Genomic DNA, 24,253 nt, shown 5'->3' on the forward strand with positions numbered 1-24,253 from the left:
GTCTTGTGATTATCCTGCAGGGTTTTGAAGGCCCAATCAGATCACAGATCCAGACACGAGGGTAAGCTCATCATTGGTTATAAATCTGTGCGTGTTTCTACTTTTCTCTCATTATTGGTGACATTTCATTAATACTTATTAATGATGTTCATGCAGTGACTCATTACTCCATGTGGCTGCTGGTGAGCTGGGCTCACTGCTGTTCTCTGGTCAAATCCAGCCTGGCTGATAGTGAACATCTGCACGACTGGCTCAAGAAGCTCACGCTGCTCATACCTGAGGTATGAAATTCTCTGAAATTGATTCTATTGATTAAGGTCACACAAGGACACTAATTAAGGTCACATAGGCAGGGAACAATTATATCAACCAATCAAACCACAGCTATTCAAACCGGTTAAAAAAATAAGTTCCACCCTGTATTTCCATGAAGTATTTATGTGAAATATATTGAATATTCTGTGCAATGCATTTTATCCCAGAAGTTAAATGCGTTGTGAATGCCATTTATTTATTTATTAATATTTCTATTTTAAGTTAAATGTATGCGTTTGGTAGACAGTTTATTGAAAGTGACTTGCATTGCATTAAGGGTATACATCTTTTATGAGTTTATGCATTCCCTGGGAATCAAACCCATGACCTTGGCATTACTATTACCATGCTCTGCTGTTTGAGCTGCAGGAATGCTGTTTCGGATTGTATTTTTATGGTATTGTCGTACTGTATCTGCAGATGGCGGTGCGTCAGGAGGCGTGCAGTGGTCTGTATAAGCTGTCTCTGTCAGGTCTGGAGGGAGGAGAATCCATCAATAGATCCTTCCTGCTGCTCGCTGCGTCCACACTGCTCAAGTTCCTGCCAGACGCACAAGCGCTTAAACCCCTGAGAGTAAGTACAAACACTGACAATGTCTATGTGCCAGTGTTATTTTAATATTTATGTATTTAGTATTTATTTATATTTATCTATGTATATGTGTATACAAATTGATTTTAGCTTTTATTTGTATTTTTTTCTTTCGTTTGAATTTTATTTAAATTTTTTGGTAATTATATAATGCTTTGTCTGTTTTTTTAATATTTTTAGTTTTTTTAATATTTCTAAATGGTCATTAAAAATTTGAATTAAATTAAAAAAAATATATTTATTTCAGTTTTAGAAATGGCTTTTTATTGTTCTAAATATTTAAAATTTCAGTTTTAATTTTAATTCAGTAATTTTAGTACTTAAACATTTATAAGTACTTAAACTTATTACGTTTTATTTTTGTTGCAAATTTTTATATTTATAATTTAAATATTAATTTAAATAAAATAAACTATAAATTAAATTACATTATGGCTCGGTTTCACAGATGGGGCTTAGCTTAAGCCAGGACAAAGCCTTAGTTAAATTAAGAGATTTAAGGAGCTTTAATAAAAATGCCTTAGAAAAACGGTTGAGGTGTGCATCTTGAGACAGAACAATGGCACTGACATATTTTAAGATATGTAAGATATTTTCAGTTGAGACAGCTCACACATGCATTTTAGTCTGGGACTAGCCTTAAGCCTTGTCTGTGATACCAGGCTTATATTTCTAATTTTAGTTCATGATAACAACTCTTCTTAAGTGCTGGCTCAGTGTTATTTACCCATTTCATTTTTTGGGTGCACAATTCTTTTAAATGAGTGGATGTGTGTGTTTCACTGGTGCAGGTAGAGGATTTTGAGGAGGAGGCCATGTTTCGCACCGGCTGTAAGGAGTATTTCTGGCTGCTCTGTAAACTCATTGACAACATCCACGTGAAAGACGCCACTCAGACCACCCTGCTGGACCTGGACGCCCTGGCGCGACACCTTGCCGACTGCATCCGCAGGTCAAACACGCTCCTTTTGCTAGGGTTACTGCATCAGTTTCGTTCTGAACCTGTAACTTGCTCCTTCAGAGCGCAGCCACAAGCAAACAAACTTTATTAGTTAGACTAGAGTGACATTTTAATGGAAAATCACTGGTAACATTATGCTACTAGAAAGAAATCTTTATCTTTCTAAACACTGTGAGGCCACTGAGCTTTGAGCATGTTGTTGTTTTTCCTCTTGCAGTCGTGAGATTTTGGACCAGCAGGACGGGGCGATCGAGGACGACGGTCTGACGGGTCTCCTGCGTCTGGCCACCAGCGTCCTGAAGCACAAGCCTCCCTTTAAGTTCTCTCGGGAGGGTCAGGAGTTCCTCAGGGACACGTATGACCTGCTGTTCCTGCTGCCCAGCCTGAAGGACCGACAGCAGCCCAAATGCAAGAGTCCCGCGGCCCGCGCCGCAGCCTACGACCTGCTGGTGGAGGTGGTCAAGGGTTCGGTGGAGAACTACAGACTGCTGCACAACTGGGTCATGTCGCAGCACATGCAGGGTGAGCGCCACAACCATGAGTGTGTTGCAGTGGTTTTCTGTAGACATCTCTGACTTCTGTTGCTTTTAAATTAGGCTTTTTGGTAACGCTTGATACAATAAGCTTCCTTAGTTAACCACATGAATTAACATTGAAAAATTCTTCTAAAGCATTAATTAATCTTAGTTAATGTTCATTTCAACAAGTACTAATACTTTTTCGTTTACTTTTAAATCAAAACTTGTATCTGTTAATATTATTTAAAGAGCCTGAGCTATCATGAACTAACAAGGACCAGGTATATTTTTATTAACTAAGATTCAGAAATGCTGTAACAAACATATTACTCATTGTTAGTTAATGCATTAGCTAAGGTTGACTAAGGAAGGTTATTGTAAAGTGTTACCATTTTATTTTATTTATTTTTTAATACTAACCCTTATTTAGATGTAGACAACAGCAGAAACTAAATCATCTTATTTATTAACAAGGTTGTCCTCATAAATTGATTTTAGGAGGTTTCACTATGCTTTTATATCTCACAAGTATTAAAAACATACATAAAATTGACATGACATTATTATTAGTTTTTGTTTTTAAATTTATTTTTTGAATTTGTGATTTTAGTACTTATTTTGCACACTTATTTTATTTTAGTTGCCAAGGCAAAACTTCTCATTTTCATTACTTTATTTATATATATATATATATGTATATATGTATATATATATATATATATGTATATATATATATATATATATGTATATATGTATGTATGTATATGTAGCCTAATTTCAGCCTAATTCCAATGAATGAAAACAATTTTAATTTAGTTTTTGTTAACAATATCATCACTGATAAATGCATACTTATGTACACAGGAGCCTTAGTTTGATCTTTGGTGTTTGTTTTTAGCGTCTCATGCTCCATATAAATGGGATTACTGGCCCCATGATGATGTCCGAGCCGAGTGTCGTTTTGTGGGATTGACTAACCTGGGCGCCACGTGTTACCTGGCCTCCACCATCCAGCAGCTCTACATGATCCCAGAGGCCAGACAGGCCGTCTTTACTGCTAAAGTGAGTTTATAAAGCTGACGGTCAGATCTGATGAGATCTGGTTTCTGTTTGTATATGTTAAAATGTCATTTATTCCTGTGATCAAAGCTGAATTTTCAGCATAATTACTCCAGTCTTCAGTGTCACATGAAGTGTCCTGCAGAAATCATTCTGATATACTGATTTGCTGCTCAAGAAACATTTCTGATTATTTTCCCAAAAACATATGATGCATTTCATTTCAGGAACAGAACAGCATTTGTTTGAAATAAAAATCGTTTGTCTCTTTTGATCGATTTAATGCATCCTTGCTGAATAAAAGCATAACTATGCTGTCATGTCATAAATGCACTAATACATGACAGACCATGAGTTACCATCATTTTACCGCAGTTGAAATAATGTACCTTTCTGCATGACTTATTGTTTAATAATACACAGACACCATTGTTTAGTTTAAAATGCTTCAGTATGTTGTTGGATATATGTATTATAGTAATATTTGTTTATGTCTGTTTATATACAGTATTCAGAGGACATTAAGCATAAGACCACATTGCTGGAGCTGCAGAAGATGTTCACGTATCTAATGGTACGTGACTTTATCAAATCACATGATGCCCTCTGATGACTTCAGATGTGATGTGATTTTAATGTTTCTCTGGTGCTCATGTGCAGGAGAGCGAGAGGAAGGCATATAACCCTCGTCCCTTCTGTAAGACCTACACAATGGACAAACAGCCTCTGAACACAGGAGAGCAGAAAGACATGACCGAGTTCTTCACAGACCTCATCACCAAGATAGAGGAGATGTCTCAGGACCTGGTATGACATCCGTCTCTGTGTGTTTAAAAACAGCTTTGAGTGTGTTTAGCGTATTAGTCACAGACGTGCTATGCTTGTCGTTTCAGAAAAACACAGTCAAAACGCTTTTTGGAGGCGTCATCACCAACAATGTGGTTTCACTGGTAAGACTGATCTGTGTGAACCTGCAGATCTTGATTGTAATGTGTATTTTCTGAAAGAGAGAGGTGGTGGATGAGCGTTTGATTGGATATCTGTGTGTGTGTGTGTGTGTGTAGGACTGTGATCACGTGAGTCAGACGGCTGAGGAGTTTTACACAGTCAGATGTCAGGTGGCCGATATGAAGAACATCTATGTGAGTGTTTCTCATTCACACACACACACAACATAACACAACATACTCATGAGAAGGAAACTTCATGTTCTGTGTGTACAGCTTTGGAAAGCACCGATAGCTGGAGCACACCCTGAGCTGACCCTGGAGCACAAAACCAGTCTTAAGTCGCTGGGGTATATTTGCAGCAATAGCCAAAAATACATTGTATGGGTCAAAATTATTGATTTTTCTTTTATGCCAAAAATCATTGGAATATTAAGTAAAGATCATGATCCATGCAGATATTTTGTACATTTCCTACCGTAAATATATCAAAACTTAATTTTTGATCAGTAATATGCATTGCTAGAACTTAATTTGGACAAATTTTGATTTTGATTTTTTTTTTTTTTTTGCACCCTCAGATTCCAGATTTTCAAATAGTTGTATCTCAGCCAAATATTGTCCTATCCTAATAAACCATACATCACTGGAAAGCTTATTTATTCAGCTATTTATTCTTTATTTATTATGATGTATAAATCTCAATTTCAAAACATTGACCCATATGGCTGGTTTTGTGGTCCAGGGTAACTTTTGTAGGTACTAATGCTAAAGCACTATATGATTTTAGGCCTGCCACAGTACATTTGGTATTGATACACTTAATATTTTAATTGGTTACTAAGTAACTTCTAGTGGCATTGCTCTGTTTTTGTTTTTGTCTTGTAATAAATCATGTATTGTAATTGGGGGGAAAAAAATGTTAGTAATCCATAATCTTTTGAAAAACATTATTACAATCAACATGTTTTAGGTGGGTCAGTGGAAAAATGGGCAATAATAGCCTTGACTGTAAATAATACACACAAGATTTACAGTCAGTTTTTTTTTGTACTTTGTGCCAAGAGAAATATTTTGTCTGCCAAAAATTGATCACTGTCACTTTTTCTCATGACAGCTTGATGAAATATAAAACATAATGAAATACTGCTCAAGACCATTTATGTTGATACCTTGTTGACAAAAAGAAAATAACATTGTTACTCTTGTAATGTGGGATTATATTACAGAGATTGAATGAGATTAAGCTATTATATAAAACAATGCCTTAATCATAAAAAAAAATATTTTTTCTATATAACCCAAATACTGTTTTCTGTTTCAATATATTGTAAAATGTAATTTATTCCTGTGATCAAAGCTGAATTTTCAGCATCATTACTCCAGTCTTCAGTGTCACATGATCCTTCAGAAATCATTCTAATATGCTGATTTGCTGCTCAAGAAACATATATATATATACTATATAAGTAATGTGACAGGGTTATCCTTTTGGTTATGTCAGTAATATTTCAAGGAGATAAGTCTTTAAGAGTTATGGAAACCACCACTGTCACACAACATCAACCCTCAAAACTAATATAAAAACGTCATCTGTGTCTGCCTCTGTGTTTCAGGAGTCTCTGGACGAGGTGACCATTAAGGACACTCTGGAGGGTGATAACATGTACACCTGCTCTCAGTGTGGGAAGAAAGTCCGCGCTGAAAAACGGTACAGTTTGCTCTTTTCCTCCTCTGAGAGCTGAAAATCTTTCTGTTAAGGCACCTGTATTTCATGACATCTCTTTTTGTCTCTCAGGGCTTGTTTTAAGAAGCTCCCGCGGATCTTGAGCTTTAACACCATGCGCTACACGTTCAACATGGTGACCATGATGAAGGAAAAAGTAAACACGCACTTTTCTTTCCCGCTGCGGCTCGACATGACGCCGTACACCGAGGACTTCCTCATGGCCAAAGGAGACAGGAAGGAAGGTAGAGCGATTGTTCTGCTGAAACAGTGTTTTTAAATCACATTTGTCTTCTCCAGTCAGCTAATCGTGATCTCATTTGCAGGTTTCCGTGACGACAGTGATGCAAAATTGGCGGAGAGTTACGAGTATGACCTGATCGGTGTGACGGTGCACACGGGCACGGCGGACGGCGGCCATTATTACAGCTTCATCAGGGACATCATCAACCCACACGCTTACCGCAACAACAAATGGTGATCATTCGCACTGCATTTACAGCTGCCATTTTAGCCCAACGTTTTTTATTGGTAAATGACCATTGTATGCGTTTGTGATGTCATTTCCTGCTACAGGTATCTGTTTAACGACGCAGAGGTGAAGCCGTTCGATTCGGCCCAGCTGGCCTCAGAGTGTTTTGGTGGAGAGATGACAGTAGGTTTTCTTGATATTTTTCCTCACCAGATCAAGTCATCCTATATACATGTAGGATAGACTAATCTAAATATTAAAATCAAGCTAATGTTGTTTTAATCCAAAAATGCTCTTGTCTCATTTCAGACAAAAACTTACGACTCTGTCACAGACAAGTTCATGGATTTCTCCTTTGAGAAGGTTGGTTTCACGATAATAATAATAATTATAAAATCACAGAATAATAATAATGAATAATATGATTGATAAATTAATGATTATTATTATTTTGTTTTATTTTACATATTAATTATTATAGTAATGCATTTTGTACATTTTATTTATATATATATATATATATATATATATATAAGTAATTATACTATTAAATAATAGGTTTATATTTATTATAATTAATGAAGTAGTATTACATTGTTTTCGTTTATTTTAAATATTAATTTGACATTGTGGTAGTAGTAATTATACGTAATTATAGTAATAAATATGTTGTTGTTATTATTTATATACTTTTTATATTATAATTCTTACAATAATAATTTATTAATAATAATATAATTTTTTTAAATTGTTAGTTTCATTTTATATATTAATTCTTCTAATTATATTAATAGTAATACATTTTATATATTATTATATGTTATTTTTATATTAATAAGTAATAAATAATATATTATTATTATTTTAAATATTTATTATAATTGTTAAAATAATAATGATAATAATAACAATAATAAATTATTCTAAATGAGTTTTGTTTGAGATTTTGAAATCCTCAGAAATGCACTGCAAGCAAAGATTTGTCTGTCTTTCAGACCCACAGTGCCTACATGCTGTTCTATAAGAGAGTGGAGGTGGAGGAGGAGAATGGGAAGGACTTTAACTTTGACATTTCTCCTGACCTTCTGGAGGTACAGACCTCACTGTCCATCAGCCTCGCTCTTCACTGCACACATCTGAGCGTTTCACTGACAGCTCATCTCTCTTTGTCTCTCTCACAGTGGATCTGGCACGACAACATGCAGTTTCTCCAAGACAAGAACATCTTTGAACACACATACTTTGGGTAGGAGAACAGTCTAGAACAATATATATAGTTATAATTTATAACTGTGTACAAGGACGTCTTTGATAACTTTAATTATTTTGTCTTTTCTTTTTATTCGTTATTTCTATTTATGTATAGTGATATATAAATATGTCTATGCAATTTTTCTCTCCTTATATGTTCTTTTTCTTTAATTTGTTATTTTGTCTTATTTTCTGTTCTGTTCTTATTACAAATTATATTTATATGATCCGTCCTCTCATTCTCTTCTGTGTTCTTTTTCATTCTTTTAATTTGTTGTTTCTCTGTAGTTTCATGTGGCAGCTGTGCAGCAGTATTCCCAGCACTTTACCGGATCCCAAATCCGTGTCGCTCATGACGGCTAAGGTGAGTCTGTCCACTGCATTATCAGAGCAGCACAACACCAGCTCATGAAGCATCTATACTTTCAGATGAATCATTTTGAGCTATTGTCCACAGTGAGGTTCATAATCGAGTTGTTTTCCTCTCTTTCTCTCACAGCTTAGCACATCGTTTGTTCTGGAGACATTCATCCACTCCAAAGAAAAGGTGAGATGGACTTTACTTCTTTGTTCTTCTATTGTAATTTACAGGAGGGGCCTGATGACAGTTTCTGTAGTTTAATAATTGTTTTTTTGCTCTTGTAAGCTAATTTTTCATTCTTTTTTTTCTCTCAGCCCACAATGCTGCAGTGGATTGAACTCTTGACCAAACAATTTAACAATAGCCAAGCTGCCTGCGAGGTAACACACACGCACTGGTTTTCATGTTTTATGGGGACATTCCATAGATGTAACGGTTTTTATACTGTACAAACTTTATTTGCAATGCCTATACCCTAACGTACCCCTCACACAAAACTTTCTGCATTTTTAGATTTTCAAAAAACTTTCAAAAATCTCTGCAAGGGACACATACTCACACTTTACATCCAGCTTCTTGTTTCCCGGGATCTTCTGCTCTGTAAAATCACTTTTGAGCCAAATGAATGGAGAGAGTTGACGAAATCAGCAGTGTTGCTGGGTAATGCTGTTTTTGTGATCTATGTGTGTGTGTGTGTGTGTGTGTGTGTTTGTGCACGCAGTGGTTTTTGGATCAGATGGCAGATGATAACTGGTGGCCAATGCAGATTCTCATCAAGTGTCCCAATCAGATTGTACGTCAGGTGAGTGTCACATAAACACCTTTATTTAAAGATTTTTCTTAAATGAAGATTATTATTATTATTATTATTATTATTATTATTATTATAATAACATTATAACAGACAAACCCACACCCTTCCTCTATAAGAAAACATGTGCATTTAAAAGAAACAGTGCTTCTGAATGTGCTGCTGTGATGTTCCAGATGTTTCAGAGGTTGTGTATTCACGTGATCCAGCGTCTCAGACCGGTCCACGCTCACCTGTACCTGCAGCCGGGCATGGAGGATGGGTGTGTGATGCGTCCCTTTTTGTCTTCCTCTGAAGCCAGATAACCATCCTCTTGTCTCCAAATACATATGCTGTTATCCTGTAAATGAAACAGGGAAATTCTTCCAGAAACGTTCTCATTTCTGTTGGTCTGTCTGCAGGTCTGACGATATGGACGGGCCGGTGGAGGACATCGGCAGCCGCTCGTGTGTGACGCGGTTCGTGAAAACGCTGCTGTCAATCATGGAGCACGGAGTGAAGCCGCACAGCAAACATCTGACCGAATACTTTGCCTTTCTATACGAGTTTGCCAAAATGGGAGAAGAAGAGGTAACGACTACTTATCTGTATATTTATTTATTTACTTATTTGTTTTACTTTATTTATCTACCTGTTAAGTTATTTCTATTGATTTATTTATTTTACTTTTCATTTTATTTCATTTATTTACTTTACTAGTGCTGTAAAATTTGTTTGCGTAGTGTTTACTGTGTATATTTATTACGTATATATAAATACACACGCATGCATATATTTCATAAAAATAATTTTTCCATATTAAATATATTTATTTATAACAAATTATATGAATATAAATATAGTCATGTAAATACATGTAAATATTTTCAAAATAAATACTGTATGTGTACATATACACACAAACACATAATAAATATACACAGAACACACATACTGTGTATTATGTAAATAAACTTATTTTGGATGCGAATAATGCAATTGCAAATAATCATTTGACAGCATCATTTGACAGTTTTTACCTACTTATTTAACTTGTTTATTTAATTTAATTGATGTATGTATGCATTTATTTAATTATTTCACTTATTTATTAAAAATTTGACAATTTTTGAAGTATATTCTTTATTTTCTTTTAATATATATATTTTTTTTTTGTCTTTTTGTCTTCACAGAGTCAGTTCCTCTTGTCTTTGCAAGCCATTTCTATAATGGTGCATTTCTACATAGGCACTAAAGGACCTGAAAATGTGAGTGCTGTCTCATCAGGTTTGATCTTCTCTGATTCAGACTTTCCCTGATCTCAGATCATAACATGCATCTCTCTGTCTCAGCCTCAGGTGGAGGTGTTGTCTGAGGAGGAGGAGGGTGAGGAGGATGAAGAGGAGGATATCCTCTCATTGGCAGAGGAGAAGTACCGTCCGGCTGCTCTGGAGAAGATGATTGCTCTCATAGCTCTGCTGGTGGAGCAGTCCCGATCTGAGAGGTACACACTGAAGTATTCGGGTTTTAATCTCTCAAAGCATATCATATTTCATCCCAAATGGATCATATTTCACTGCAAATTCGTTTAAAGAAAATGAAGCCTATTTTAGGGCTGTTTAAAGTGATTCCTGCAGCGTCACAAAACAGAGTTGCAAAACCATGGCATCAGTCAATTTTACTGTAATAGAGTAGTAATACCTGTCTGTCTGATCATTTGTCTCCATCCATCTACAGACACTTGACTCTGTCTCAGAGTGACATGGCGGCGCTGACCGGAGGAAAAGGTTTCCCCTTCCTCTTCCAGCACATCAGAGACAGCATCAACATCAGACAGACCTGCAACCTCATATTCAGCCTCTGCAGATACAACAACCGCCTGGCAGAACACGTACGTTTTTGAAAGTTTCTTCGAGGCTGCAATTATTTGATCAAAAATACAGTAAAAAGAGAAAAGAATTGAAATATTACCATTTAAAACAGTTGTTTTCTTTGAGTAAATTGTAAAATCTAATTTATTCCTGTGATCAAAGCTGAATTTTCAGCATCATTACATGAGAAATCATGCTGAAATGCAGATTTTCTGCTCAGGAAACACTTCTGATTATTATCAGTGCATTTATTTGAAACAGAAATCTTTTGTAACATTATAAACTTTACTGTCACTCTTGATCAATTTAATGCATCCTGAATTTCTTAAAAAAAAAAAATCTTGATCTTGACCCCAAATGTTTGAACAGTAGTGTAGTTTAGTTCTTGGGGCAGTCTTTTTTCTTGAAGTATATCTATGCATGCAAACAATTGTATCAATCTATAACATAACGTCTCATGATTTGTTTTCTTCTGTTGGTATAGATTGTGTCAATGCTGTTCACCTCCATCGCTAAACTGACTCCAGAGGTAGGAACAGCTCTCAGTACGATTTAGTGCTGTCAAACGATTAATCGCGATTAATCGAATCCAAAATAAAAGTTTTTCTTTACATAATATACAGGGATGTGATTTCTGTGTTTTCCGACCTCTGAGGGACGACCAATGTGCTTCGCATAGATCGCGTCGAGGGGGGGGGGGGGTGATTGGGGGTTGGTTACTGTATGATGATTGAAATTGCACAAATGGCTACCTAAATAAACTGTGAAAAGGTTGTTTTCTAAAATATCGTGGAAGGATTGGTCCTGAGAGGACAGTTAAAAGCGTTCAAATGATTCAAAGCGCCAAAGGTGAGTAGATTCACTGCTGAAAAGTGTTACTCGACCCGGTGACTTTTTCTGAATGGCGGTGAGAATTTGAGATTGTTAGTGCTGTCATAAAATTTGCAACGGTTGTGATGTAATTATATAATAGACTGTAGTCTGACGCGCTACATGTCTGCTGTTACAGTACTGTTTTTAGTTTCGATTCAGCTGCGCTGCACTTAGTTTGAGCTTTAATTTGCATTTGGGAACGCAACATTTGTCATTAGAAATGTTTATAAATCTGTTGCATACAAAGAGAAGTTTCAGTGTCACATGATCTTTCAGAAATCATTCTAATATACTGCTCAAGAAACATTTCTCATTATTATCAATGTTAAAAACAGTTTTGCTGCTTAATGTTTTTGTGGAAACAATGATACCACTCAAACATTTGTATAAGATTTAAAAAAGATAGAGAAATTAATTTTATTGATCATGCATTAACGTGATAAAAAGTGAGTGAAGACATTTAAAATGATTTCTATTTAATAAATGCATTAACCAATTTAATTAACATATTTGATAAATGCAAATAAATGCTGTTCATTAAACTTTATATTTATCAAAAAATCCTGAAAAATAAAGTGTATCACCATTTCCACACAAAATATGAAGCAGCAAAATAGTTTTCAACATTTTATAATATTAAAATTAAATTTGTAATATTTCACAATATTGCTGTTTTTTGTTTTTACATTATTTTGATCAAATAAATTCAGCCTTGATGAGCAGAAGATATTTATTTCAAAACCATTAATAATTGTAATGTTTCCAAACTTTTGGCAGGTACTTTAATAATAATAACAATTCTATATACTTTACTATAATATTATAGTACTTTATTATAATATACTATATTATATTGTTATCATAATTATTAAATGCTGCTGTTTATTTTTTACAGGACAATAGTATGTATTACAATATAAGATATATCTTTTAATGTGCTAAAATATATATTTTTAATAATAAGTGCTGTGGGCGTGGCCAGATTTTCCTTATTTTTTTGTCTCTAGCTGATCACCTGCCTGAATGAGTGTGTACTGTGTATTTTTATGTATATATAAATACAAACACATGCATGTATATATTTAAGAAAAATATACTGTTTATATTAAATATATTTATATATAATATAAATTATAATATAACTATATAAATGTATATACATGTAAATATTTTCACAATATATACTGTATGTGTGTGTTTATATATACATAATAAATAAACACAGTACACATACATATATTATGCAAACATAAACTTTTATTTTGGATGCGATTAATCATTTGACAGCATTAGTACAATTGTTTTATTATTTTATTCTTACACACACTGACTAACATTTTTTTGTGTGTCTGACAGGCGGCGAATCCGTTCTTCAAGCTGCTGACGATGCTGATGGAGTTTGCTGCTGGTCCTCCAGGAATGCCCTCGTTTGCGTCCTACATCCTGCAGAGGATCTGGGAGGTAAGATCACTCTTTCGCTTTCTCACTTCTCCTCTGAAACGGTGCTTTACGTGAGAGTTTTGTGTCTATGTTGAGGACCTGCCTCTGGCTCACTGATCTGAGCGTCTGATCTCTGTCTGTCAGGTGATCGAGTATAACCCGTCTCAGTGTTTGGACTGGTTGGCCGTCCAGACTCCGCGTAATAAGCTGGCTCACAGCTGGGTCCTGCAGAACATGGAGAACTGGGTGGAGAGGTTTCTGCTGGCGCACAACTACCCACGAGTCCGAACATGTAAGAACACACAATCTACACACCTGTACACTCTCTCTCTCACACTCACACACACACACACACACACACACACACATTATATATGTGTGTGTATATGTATATATATATATATATATATATATATATATATATATATATATATATATATATATATATATATATATATATATATGTATATATATATATATATATATATATATATATATATATATATATATATACACATGTATGTATATAATGAAAAGTTTGGGGTCAGTTAGTAAAAATTATTTTTAATTGGAAGTAATAAATTCTGTATTTTAATAGTAAAAGTACTTTTAAATAAATGTATACTTGCTATTCAGCAAGGATCTATTCAATTGATCAAAAGTGACAGTAAAGTCATTTATAACATTACAATCCTAACAAACCATACATCAATGGAAAGCTTATTTATTCAGCTTTCAGATGATGTATAAATCTCAATTTCGAAAAATTGACACTTAAGACTGGTTTTGTGGTCCAGGGTCACATATGACTCTATAGTTTTTAAGTTTGTTTTAGTTTGTTATTTTAATACTTCAACTAAAGCTAAACGAAAATGAGAACTGTTGCCTTGACAACTAGCTGTAGTAAAATAGTAATTTATTATACTATGAATTTTTTATTAATGTATTTATTATAGTAATTTTAAGTTTTTTTATAGTTTAGTTGATGATGATAACACTGCCCCAGATATGTGTATATACACATTATAAGACCATCAAGAACTACACACATGCTTAAAAATATTTGAATGTTCCTTAAATAACATTTTATGCATCCACACAAACATCTACAAAATGGATAGCTAGTCTTATTTTATAATAATATATTTTTGCTAGATGAAATGTCAGATTGGACATTATTTTGTGACGTATGTAATGCATTTCTCTCTCAGCGGCGGCGTATCTGCTGGTGTCTCTTATCCCGAGCAACTCCTTCCGTCAGATGTTCCGCTCCACGCGCTCTCTTCACATCCCCACGCGGGACCTCCCGCTGAGTCCCGACACCACCGTGGTTCTGCACCAGGTCTACAATCTGCTGCTGGGCCTGCTGGGCCGGGCCAAGCTCTACGTGGACGTGCCGGTGCACGGGACCACCAAACTGGTGCAGTACTTCAGCTTCATGACATACTGCCTCATCTCCAAAACCGAGAAGCTCATGTTCTCCAGCTACTTCATGGACCTCTGGAACCTCTTCCAGGTACTTCACGTGCAGATGAAAACATGTCTAGGTGCTCATATGATGCATATTTGAGTGCTCATGTGTCTCTATCGATCTCACAGCCTAAGTTATCAGAACCGGCCATCGCCACGAATCACAACAAGCAAGCGCTTCTGTCCTTCTGGTATAACGTCTGCGTGGACTGCAGCGAGAACGTGCGTCTCATCGTCCAAAACCCCGTTGTCACTAAAAACATCGCCTTCAACTACATCCTGGCCGATCACGATGATCAGGAGGTGGTGCTGTTCAACCGCGGGATGCTGCCGGCATACTACGCCATCCTGCGCATGTGCTGCGAGCAGTCACCCGCCTTCACCCGCCAGCTGGCGTCTCACCAGAACATACAGTGGGCCTTCAAAAACCTCACGCCCCACGCCAGCCAGTACCCAGGGGTGAGAACAGCACCTACAGGCCTTGACTTAGCAGTTTCTGAACCGGCTACCAAAGTTATTACAAGACATATGATCAAACATGTTTTGTTTCTTTCATTTATGGCATAGTTTATCAGTAACTTTGGCACCGTTCAAAAGTTTGGGGTTAGTACGTTTTTGTTGTTGTTTTTAACAGTCTCTTCTGCTCGCCAAGGCTGAAATATTTTAATATAATTTAAAATGTAATTTATTTCTGTAATGCGATCCTTCAGAAATCATTCTAATATGCTGATTTGTGCTCAAGAAACATTTCTTATTATAAGTGTTGAAAACAGTTGTGCTGCATAATAGTTAGTAAAAACTGTTTTTTTTCTTCAGGATTTTTTTTTTTAAACATTATAAATGTCTTTAGTGTCACTTTTAAATAATTTAATTTGTCCTTGGGGAATCATTCTTTCTTTATTACACATTTATTTACTTTTTTATTTTATACAGTTATTGTTATATATTTAATTAATTTCTATATATTTTAAATAGTTTAAATAATGTTTATTGCTAGAAAAATTAAATCAAATCGTTGTTTAAATTGCAAAAATTGTAAATCTCATATAAAATAAAGCACTGCATATAATAATACTTAATTTAGGTTGACCTCCTAAAGTGTATAAACAACATTTTCAGAGAATTCACTGAACATTTTTTGTTTATCATTAGTGTTTTAATCTTAAAGTGCCTTCTGTTTCTCACTGTTTCTGTCTGAAGGAATATGAATGTTTTAAACTATTCAGGTTAATTCAGTTCAAGCAAAATAACTCTGTATTTTTTTTTTCTTTCTCTGCAGGCTGTGGAGGAGTTGTTTAACCTGATGCAGCTGTTTGTGGCTCAGAGGCCTGATATGAGAGAAGAAGAGCTGGAGGACGTGAAGCAGTTCAAGAAGACCACCATCAGCTGTTACCTGCGCTGTCTAGATGGGCGCTCCTGCTGGACCACTCTCATCAGGTGCACACACTCTCTTAAGTCTGTTTGAGTCTTTTACAAGACTGAGCCATTTTCATTCATACTAATCTGTTTGTGTACTCTCAGTGCCTTCCGTATACTGCTGGAGAACGATGAGGACAGACTGCTGGTGGTGTTCAACAGAGGACTCATCCTCATGACTGAGGTATTCATGCACACTGACATACATACTCACTATTTCATACTCACTGACTCTTTTCATTCATCTTCATATTTTAATGGACTGTCATATAGAATTAAATATTTCTCTGTCTGCAGTCCTTCAACACCCTGCACATGATGTACCATGAGGCCACTGCGTGTCACGTGACAGGTGATCTGGTGGAGCTGCTGTCCATCTTCCTGTCTGTTTTAAAGGCAACGCGGCCCTACTTACAGCGCAAAGGTAGTGCATAACCCACAATACACCACACACTTCACTGATGTTCACTGATTACCCATAATGCACATTAAATAAATAACTCCAGGGTTCTTCATTACTTATGGACCATAACTTGCTATACAGAAGCACTGTTATCCATAATGCACCATATGCAATACAAAATTACTCATTTACCCATAATACAACTACACTTGCAGTACAAGTACTCATTATGCATAATGCTCCCTACCATGCAATGCAAAAGTACTTTATTACCCATAATGCACCTGGATAATCAATACTAAAGTAACCCATTACCTATAATCCACCTAAACCTGCAATCCAAAACTACTTGTTACCCATAATACACCTTAACGTGCAGTTCAAAGGTACTCATTACCATTAAAGGGTTAGTTCACCTAAAAATGAAAATTAGCCCATGTTTTACTCAACCTCAAGGCATCCTAGGTGTATATGACTTTCTTCTTTCAGAAGAATCCAATCGGAGTTATATAAAAAAATATCCTGGCTCTTCCAAGCTTTAACATGGCAATGGGTGTTATTGTTCAACAGTCCAAAAGAAGTCTAATAAAGCGCATCCATAGAAAGTGCCTCACATGGCTCCGGGGGGTGAATAAAGGCGTTCTGTAACGAAAATCGATGTGTTTTTGTAAGAAAATATCCATATTTAAAATTTTCCGAACGGTAATCTCTAGCATCTGCTAACTGTCGTGTGCACACGCCGTTCCATGCGGATGACGTAGGACTTCTGTGTAGCATGCAGTACAAAAGTACTTATTACCCATAATGCACCTTAAGAAGTGATGCAAAAGTACTCGTTACCCATAATGCACCTTAACAAGCATTGCAGAAGTACTCTTTAAGTAAAATACTAGAAAAAAGTCTGCATAATCTCAAAAATGAAAAATCACAAGCGAGATGAAAGCAATGCAGGCAACTTGCTGAAAAAAACAAGGCAACAAGGCAAATGTTTCGGTCGCATGTTGACCATTTTTAATGGCAAGCTAACAATGCCGGAACAGGAGCCATCTTGTTGCAATGAAAAAGTACTCATTACCCATAATACACCTTAATGTTCAGTACAAAAATACTCATTACCATAACGTTCCTAAAGAATCAATACTGAAGGACCTCATTAACCATAATGCACTTGTATGTGTATTGTAATCTCAATCACTACTGATTTCTGTCCTTCTGTAGATGTGAAGCAGGCGTTGATCCAGTGGCAGGAGAGGATTGATTTTGCTCATAAGCTGCTGACGCTGCTGAACTCTTACAGCCCACCAGAGCTACGCAACGCCTGTCTGGGTGAGTCGCCACATCTACGAAACAAACACGCCGTGCTTCAAATGAACCGAAGCAGCAGATGAATGTGATTTGAATGTGCATGTTCATTCTCAGATGTGCTGAAGGAGCTGGTGCTCTTGAGTCCTCATGACTTCCTGCACACGCTCGTGCCCTTTCTGCAGCACAACCACTGCACCTACCACCACAGCAACATCCCCAGTGAGTCCCGCCAAAACATACAGCATACATACAGCACTGATCATCATCATGATGTATAACACCGTCTGTGCGTTTGCAGTGTCGTTTGGCCCGTACCTGCCCTGTAGAGAGAATATCAAGCTGATGGGCGGCAAGAACAACATTCGTCCTCCCAGACCGGAGCTCAACATGTGCCTCCTCCCCTCGATGGTGGAGACCAGTAAGGTGTGTACAAGACCGACGCATGATTCCTGTCGCACGCTGAGCTTTAGGTATTCACAGTGTGTGTTTTGTGTTTCCTGTAGGGTAAGGATGAGGTGTATGACAGGATGTTGTTGGACTACTTCCTGTCGTATCATCAGTTCATTCACCTGCTCTGTCGAGTCGCCATCAACTGTGAGAAGTTCACAGAGACTCTGGTGAAACTCAGTAAGGATGCTTCACTCTCTAAAGCTCAGTTTGACTCTGTGTGTGTGTGTGTGTGTGTGTGTGTGTGTGCTGATGGTGTTTATTCACCTGTGTGCAGGTGTGCTGATAGCATATGAAGGACTTCCTCTACACTTGGCTCTCTTTCCAAAACTATGGACAGAACTCGCTCAGTCTCAGGTAAAATCTTCTCGGTCATCTCTCAAACACACATGCCGAAGCAGTAAGACACTAGAGGACATGCTTTACCACAGGTTAAGCTTGATGACATGTGGCATGCCTAAAACTGTGGTAAAATCACTGTCATGCACAGCTTTAAAGTATTTAAAATGGAATTGATTAATTAACTAATTCTGTATTAAAATTGCTCTTGTAACTGTCTTTAAATATTAATAATATGTATGTAATTGTATTTATATATATATATATATATATATATATATATATATATATATATATATATATATATATATATATATATATATATATATATATATATATATATATATATATATATATAATATTTAATTATTATTATTATTATCACAAAGCTAAATTTAATTCTTAATTTCTTAATAATTTTATTATTATTATCCATCAGTGTAATATAAAAACTGTGGTGTATTGAATTTTCTTTTAAATATAGCTGTTGTTGTTGTTGTTGTTGTTGTTGTTGTTGTTGTTGTTGTTGTTGCTGCTGTTGCTGTTGCTGTTGCTGTTGCTGTTGTTGTTGTTGTTGTTGTTTAAAAAAGTTAGCAACAGATAAGGGTGCAAAAAGAAAATGTGTTTCTTGTACATGTTACAAATGACCATAATTACATTTTAATTACAAAATAAAAAGTAATGCAAAATAATAATTATATATATATATATATATAATATATGGTAGTTTTTATTTCCAACAAAAAATTTTTGTACATATTAACAATAATATGTTTTTAAGGTACACAGAGACACTTTAAATAAGACACAACAATCACACATTATTTTTAAAACACCTTACAGTACATTAAAAGTGTAATTTTTAATTACACATTTCTGTATCTCAGATAGATGCCTAATATGGATTACACTAGAGATGGCCTTTAAGCAGCATATATTTCAAAGACATGACTATAAAAACAAAGCCGCTTCATCAGAAGTGAGAGTGAGATGTGTGTTTTCTGGTCTCTATCAGTGTACGATGGCTCAGTCGTGTGTGAAGCTGCTGTGTGAGGATCCGGCATTTGGAGAATACATGAAATGCATCCTGATGGATGAGAGAAACTTCCTCAACAACAACATCGCCTACTCCTTCCTCACCTGCTTCTTGCATAAAGTAAATACACATCTTCTCATGCAGATTTACTGTAATCATGGGTTAATCTTATCTAGTTCTGGAGTAACTACACAACTCTCTTGCAGTTTGAAACTTGATTTGTTTTGTGTTTAGGTGCAGGTGCAGGTGTTATCAGGCCAGAGCTGCTCGAATCTCGTCAACGTGTTGGTGACCAACCTACTGAACGAGTACCACAGCCTGCAGCCTGAGCTGACCAATCAGAGAGCAGAGATGAGCAAGACCAGCAGCCTCCTGAACGCAGTCAGTACAGCTCCTCCTCACTTCTCACCCAGCACTCCAGCGCTCTTTATTCATCCGTCTCTCTCTCTCTCTCTGTCTCTCTCTGTCTCTGTTGAAGGATCTGCGTGCGCTGTTGCTGGTGCTGTCGGTTTACGCCCCTCAACAGTTGGACCCTGCTTTAGGCCCGGCTCTACAGGAGCTGCTGTCAAAATGCAGACTGTGTCTGCAGCACCGCACCACATTAGAGATGGAGGCCAAGGAACGCAAAGTCAAAGGTGTCAATACACGCACAAACACATGTATATCACTGCCATGCATGGCTTTGAAGTATTAAAAAATATATAATATATTATATTATTAATTTTTACATTACTTAATTCTTTTATTTTAAAAATAGTAGTAACAGCTATGAGTACAAAAAAGGAGAATGTATTTCTTGTACATCATGGCTTTGAATTATTTTATTTAAAATAATAATAATAATTTATTATTATGCAATTTATTTATAAAATTGTAGTAACAGCTAGGGGTAAAAAAAAGGATTTCTTAAACATCTTCCAAATTACCAAAAGTACATTTTAAACAATAAGTATTTTTTGTAAATAATAATAATATTTGTATTTATAGAGCACTTTTCAGGGTACTCAAATACACTTTAAAAAGTAGTATTAACAAATAAAGAATAATTCATTAAATATTTTAAAATAAATATGATTTAAAAATGAATAAAAGCAATGAATTATTTTATTTATTTATTTATTTATTTATTTATTTATTTATGAAAAAAAATGGTAGTAATAGATAGGGTACACCATTTTTTTGTACACCATGTCTTTGAATTATTTTAAATACCATATTATATCATATATAGTTACATAGTAGTAACATCTGTGGGACGGATGTTTTTTTTTTTTGTTTTTTTTTAATCTTACAAATGTACATTTAAAAAAAAAAAACAATAATTACATATTGTAGTTATGCATCCTTTCAAAGTTTTATTTTTATACATAGTAGTAATTACAGAGCACTATGAAAGTTAAAATAAGTCAAAATACCTAAACACTTTGTGACACAACATTAATTACACATTGAAAACAGTCCTAAAAAGGCCTAATTTTTTAATTATGAAAATGATCATATTTAAGTGGGTGTTATGCATAATATGCACTCGTGTTAGATGACGTCACTGTGTTATTCCTCTGTCTGTCTGGCAGTGGAAGAGGAAGGCGTCACTCCAGTGAAGCGCCGGCGGGTGAGCAGCAGTGCAGAGGATCGGCCGGCAGACGGCGGCAGCAGCATTTGCCCTCCATCTACTTCCTCCTCATTGGCTCCCTGCTCGGAGCAGAAGGCGGAGCCAGGGGAGGCATTGACGCCCACCAGCACTTCGGACACTGAAACCCGAGACTCCTCCCTCATCGACCCTGGAGTGGAAAACGACCCTCCCTCTCCCGACAGCGGGTCCCTCGAGGAGAAGAAAATGGACGTTTCTTCATCATCTTCCTCATCTTCGTCGTCATCCTCCTCCCTTCCTGAAGCGTTCGGCCGAACAGATGAACCTCCACCGCAGCTAGCTGGACGAGAGGAGGAGGAAGAGGAGGATGGGCGGAAGGAAGCGCAAGAGCAGGAGGCGGAGCCAGAGCGCGAGGAAATGCCCTCTACTTCCTCTTCCTCTGCCGACTCGGTGCTTTTACTCTCCAGCCTGCCGGATTCTGCTGAGGGGAGGAGTCAGGAGGCGGAGTCAGGCGGGTGTGGCCACGCCCTCATGCAGGATGCTCTGGAGATGCTGTCGCGCACAGTTGAGGCCACTATCGCTGTGGTTGCCAAACTTTCGAACGGGAAAGGAGGGACACGCGCCTCAGCTTTGTGATGTTACCTTCACGTCGCTCCTTTTTCACATTTCACGTTTTTCCGTTCGTCATGCTGTTCAGTTTTGTCTTTTTACGAGTAACTGAAGTCCAACTTTTTTTTTCTTTTCCCACCCTTTGGCCTCGCTCTTCATCTGTTTCGTGTTGCAACACAAAAAGTTCTTTTTCCGGTTCCAGAAAACTGAGCTCCGCATTAATTGAACAGAACGAAAAACCAACTGGAGCATCTTTTTGTCAAAGGGCAGTTTTTTTCTTTTTTAAATCGTGATTTTGTTGGTTTCTTTGTTTTGAAGTGGTTTGTTTTCGAGGCTGCAGTGAAACAGGGAAAAGGTTTACAACGTTTTAGTCCCGTCAGTGCATAATTTAATTTGCGTTTTTATTCACGTGTATTATTATTATTACGATTGTCTTCTGTGCCAGTTTTGTACTTAACAGATGTGAGGCTGAGAAGGCCTTGCTGTTTTTTTTCTCTGTGGTGGATATCAAAAACTATGTTTACTTTGTATATTGAAAAGAAAGAACGAACCACAAGAACCTTGATTCTGTAAAGAATCTTCTAGATGTTGCCTGGCTTTGTAAATGAGATGGTTAAAAAAAAAAATATATATATATATATATATATATAAACATAAATATATATATATATATATATTTCTGTAAGATATATGTATACAGTATATATCCATTCAAGCGCAGTATACTGTATATATAAATCTACTGTGTATATATATACCTACGTTGTGTATATAGAAACTTACGGTGCTCTTTTCAGGCTCAGAACATTTGTGGCTGGAATATTGCACATTTGATGGAACAGTTGGAGCTCTATTTTATTTACCGAAATACATTCCATAATCTATTGGATGTCATTCTTGCGTTCTCTGTATTTGATTTATCTCTCAGTCTTTCTGTTTTGTTTTATTTTAATATAGGATATAACTTAATAAAATTTTAATATGATTTAATTATGAATCGAGTCCAAAAAGCAGGTTGTGGGGTGATTTATTTATTTCTTTCTGTTGTGAGTGTAACTAGTGGCTAAGATGGCTGTGCTCAGAATAGAATACATAGTGTACACTACGTATTTCCTTTTTTTTTCTGTAAATGCAACAATAAACATCTCAAATGTTAATATGCTGCATTGTTTACCAGAAACATTTAATTTAATTTAACATTTCAGAAATACTACTGGTTTTTATATTTTTAATGCATTTCTTTTGTACAAATGCCTCAACGTTTGACTTTCCATTCAGATGAATCTAAAAACATTTGCAAAAGCAACTGTTGTCAACCAAAATGCAGAAATAGTATGAGTAGTAGTGTACTAGTATGCTTTTCTGAGCACAGCCCAAAGCACAAACTGGTTTAAAGGGTGCTAAAACTCAAACTCATCACAACTCTTAAAGCCTCAGCTGTGGATTGTCCTGTGATAAATATACACATTCACAATGGTTAAGAAACATTTTCAAAAAGTTTAATCATTCTAAAAAGGTATTTGCATTATCAAAGATACAAATTAAAAGCATTTTGATACATAATCGTAGCTGAGCTGGTTAAAGTGCAAAAGCCTGCTGTTATTTGTAAGCAGGTTTTGGGATGTCCAAGTCCCTTTGTAAAAGACCACGTTGAAAATCAGAATACAAGGCAGTTGAATGTACATATTACTTAAGGGAAAACATATACAAAGGAGATTTTTTGCTCTTTTCTAAAAACAGGTGAGTTTAAGACAGCAGCTTAACTGAAATGAAGCCTTGAAGTGATTGATGTTGCACATGCCACATAGGCAGCAAGCATAAAATGTTGAGTATATTTATATAGTATATTTATAGTCAACATTTCTCTCTGTCTTGTCACGATGAATTATGGGATTTGCTTGTATCTTTTGGAACTGCCTTAAAATACAACTCACTATATTATGGAACAGAGATTTAACATTGTGTCAGAATTCATTTTAAAACTCATGCAGTCTTGTAATGACAAGTATTGAGGAGCTTTGATCCATCAGGACAAGGCAGAGGTGCTGCTTCCATTTCTCAAATCTGCGTCATTTTCAGAATGTCTTTCAAACTCACGTGTGTTACTGAACTCAATATGAAAAACGAAATTTGAAATATGTATTTGTAAATGCAAACTTTTTAAATTCCACTAACAGAATATTGGCTGAATTCTGCTTATGAATTGAGTGCTTTACCTCTTTGGCTTCTTTTTGGCTATCAACAGAAGAAACATGTTTAGTCAATCATCTCGTAACAAAACTGATGCACATTTTGTATTGGGGATCAAACTTTTTAAAAGTGTGAGTGTATCTTGGCGAATGCTCTGACAATATTGGCACTTACCTGGAAAAGTTCAAATTACTGTCAATACTTGATCTCTGCTTGGTTCTACCAATATTGAAGCTTTCTTTGTCAGAATCTGTATCCTTCTTCATTTTCTT

At 36.0% G+C, this 24,253-nt stretch overlaps 1 protein-coding gene across 2 annotated transcripts in view; it reads left to right on the top strand.

The window, feature by feature from the left end:
- usp34 (ubiquitin specific peptidase 34) overlaps positions 1-22,766 on the top strand; it is a 51,342-nt gene extending 28,576 nt beyond the window's left edge. Inside the window, exons 35-77 of one of the 2 annotated variants that reach the window (XM_058784401.1) lie at positions 21-61; positions 157-281; positions 736-888; positions 1,698-1,858; positions 2,085-2,389; positions 3,284-3,447; positions 3,953-4,018; positions 4,105-4,251; positions 4,338-4,394; positions 4,509-4,586; positions 6,008-6,102; positions 6,190-6,362; positions 6,444-6,594; positions 6,694-6,772; positions 6,899-6,952; positions 7,585-7,680; positions 7,771-7,835; positions 8,129-8,204; positions 8,340-8,387; positions 8,516-8,581; positions 8,923-9,003; positions 9,189-9,274; positions 9,414-9,582; positions 10,185-10,259; positions 10,344-10,495; positions 10,729-10,882; positions 11,347-11,391; positions 13,092-13,196; positions 13,320-13,467; positions 14,387-14,691; positions 14,775-15,104; positions 15,925-16,082; positions 16,167-16,245; positions 16,359-16,485; positions 17,683-17,790; positions 17,884-17,988; positions 18,068-18,192; positions 18,273-18,396; positions 18,494-18,573; positions 19,571-19,711; positions 19,826-19,972; positions 20,070-20,226; positions 21,166-22,766. In XM_058784401.1, coding sequence (XP_058640384.1) covers positions 21-61; positions 157-281; positions 736-888; positions 1,698-1,858; positions 2,085-2,389; positions 3,284-3,447; positions 3,953-4,018; positions 4,105-4,251; positions 4,338-4,394; positions 4,509-4,586; positions 6,008-6,102; positions 6,190-6,362; positions 6,444-6,594; positions 6,694-6,772; positions 6,899-6,952; positions 7,585-7,680; positions 7,771-7,835; positions 8,129-8,204; positions 8,340-8,387; positions 8,516-8,581; positions 8,923-9,003; positions 9,189-9,274; positions 9,414-9,582; positions 10,185-10,259; positions 10,344-10,495; positions 10,729-10,882; positions 11,347-11,391; positions 13,092-13,196; positions 13,320-13,467; positions 14,387-14,691; positions 14,775-15,104; positions 15,925-16,082; positions 16,167-16,245; positions 16,359-16,485; positions 17,683-17,790; positions 17,884-17,988; positions 18,068-18,192; positions 18,273-18,396; positions 18,494-18,573; positions 19,571-19,711; positions 19,826-19,972; positions 20,070-20,226; positions 21,166-21,818 — 5,854 coding nt within the window. In that variant the 3' untranslated portion in view covers positions 21,819-22,766. The remainder of the gene's footprint in view (positions 1-20; positions 62-156; positions 282-735; positions 889-1,697; positions 1,859-2,084; positions 2,390-3,283; positions 3,448-3,952; positions 4,019-4,104; positions 4,252-4,337; positions 4,395-4,508; positions 4,587-6,007; positions 6,103-6,189; positions 6,363-6,443; positions 6,595-6,693; positions 6,773-6,898; positions 6,953-7,584; positions 7,681-7,770; positions 7,836-8,128; positions 8,205-8,339; positions 8,388-8,515; positions 8,582-8,922; positions 9,004-9,188; positions 9,275-9,413; positions 9,583-10,184; positions 10,260-10,343; positions 10,496-10,728; positions 10,883-11,346; positions 11,392-13,091; positions 13,197-13,319; positions 13,468-14,386; positions 14,692-14,774; positions 15,105-15,924; positions 16,083-16,166; positions 16,246-16,358; positions 16,486-17,682; positions 17,791-17,883; positions 17,989-18,067; positions 18,193-18,272; positions 18,397-18,493; positions 18,574-19,570; positions 19,712-19,825; positions 19,973-20,069; positions 20,227-21,165) is intronic. The other variant, XM_058784485.1, reaches the window with a different exon arrangement.
- Positions 22,767-24,253: the final 1,487 nt, after the last annotated feature.

The sequence above is a fragment of the Onychostoma macrolepis genome, chromosome 01 (assembly GCF_012432095.1).
Source record: "Onychostoma macrolepis isolate SWU-2019 chromosome 01, ASM1243209v1, whole genome shotgun sequence".
Lineage (NCBI taxonomy): Eukaryota > Metazoa > Chordata > Actinopteri > Cypriniformes > Cyprinidae > Onychostoma > Onychostoma macrolepis.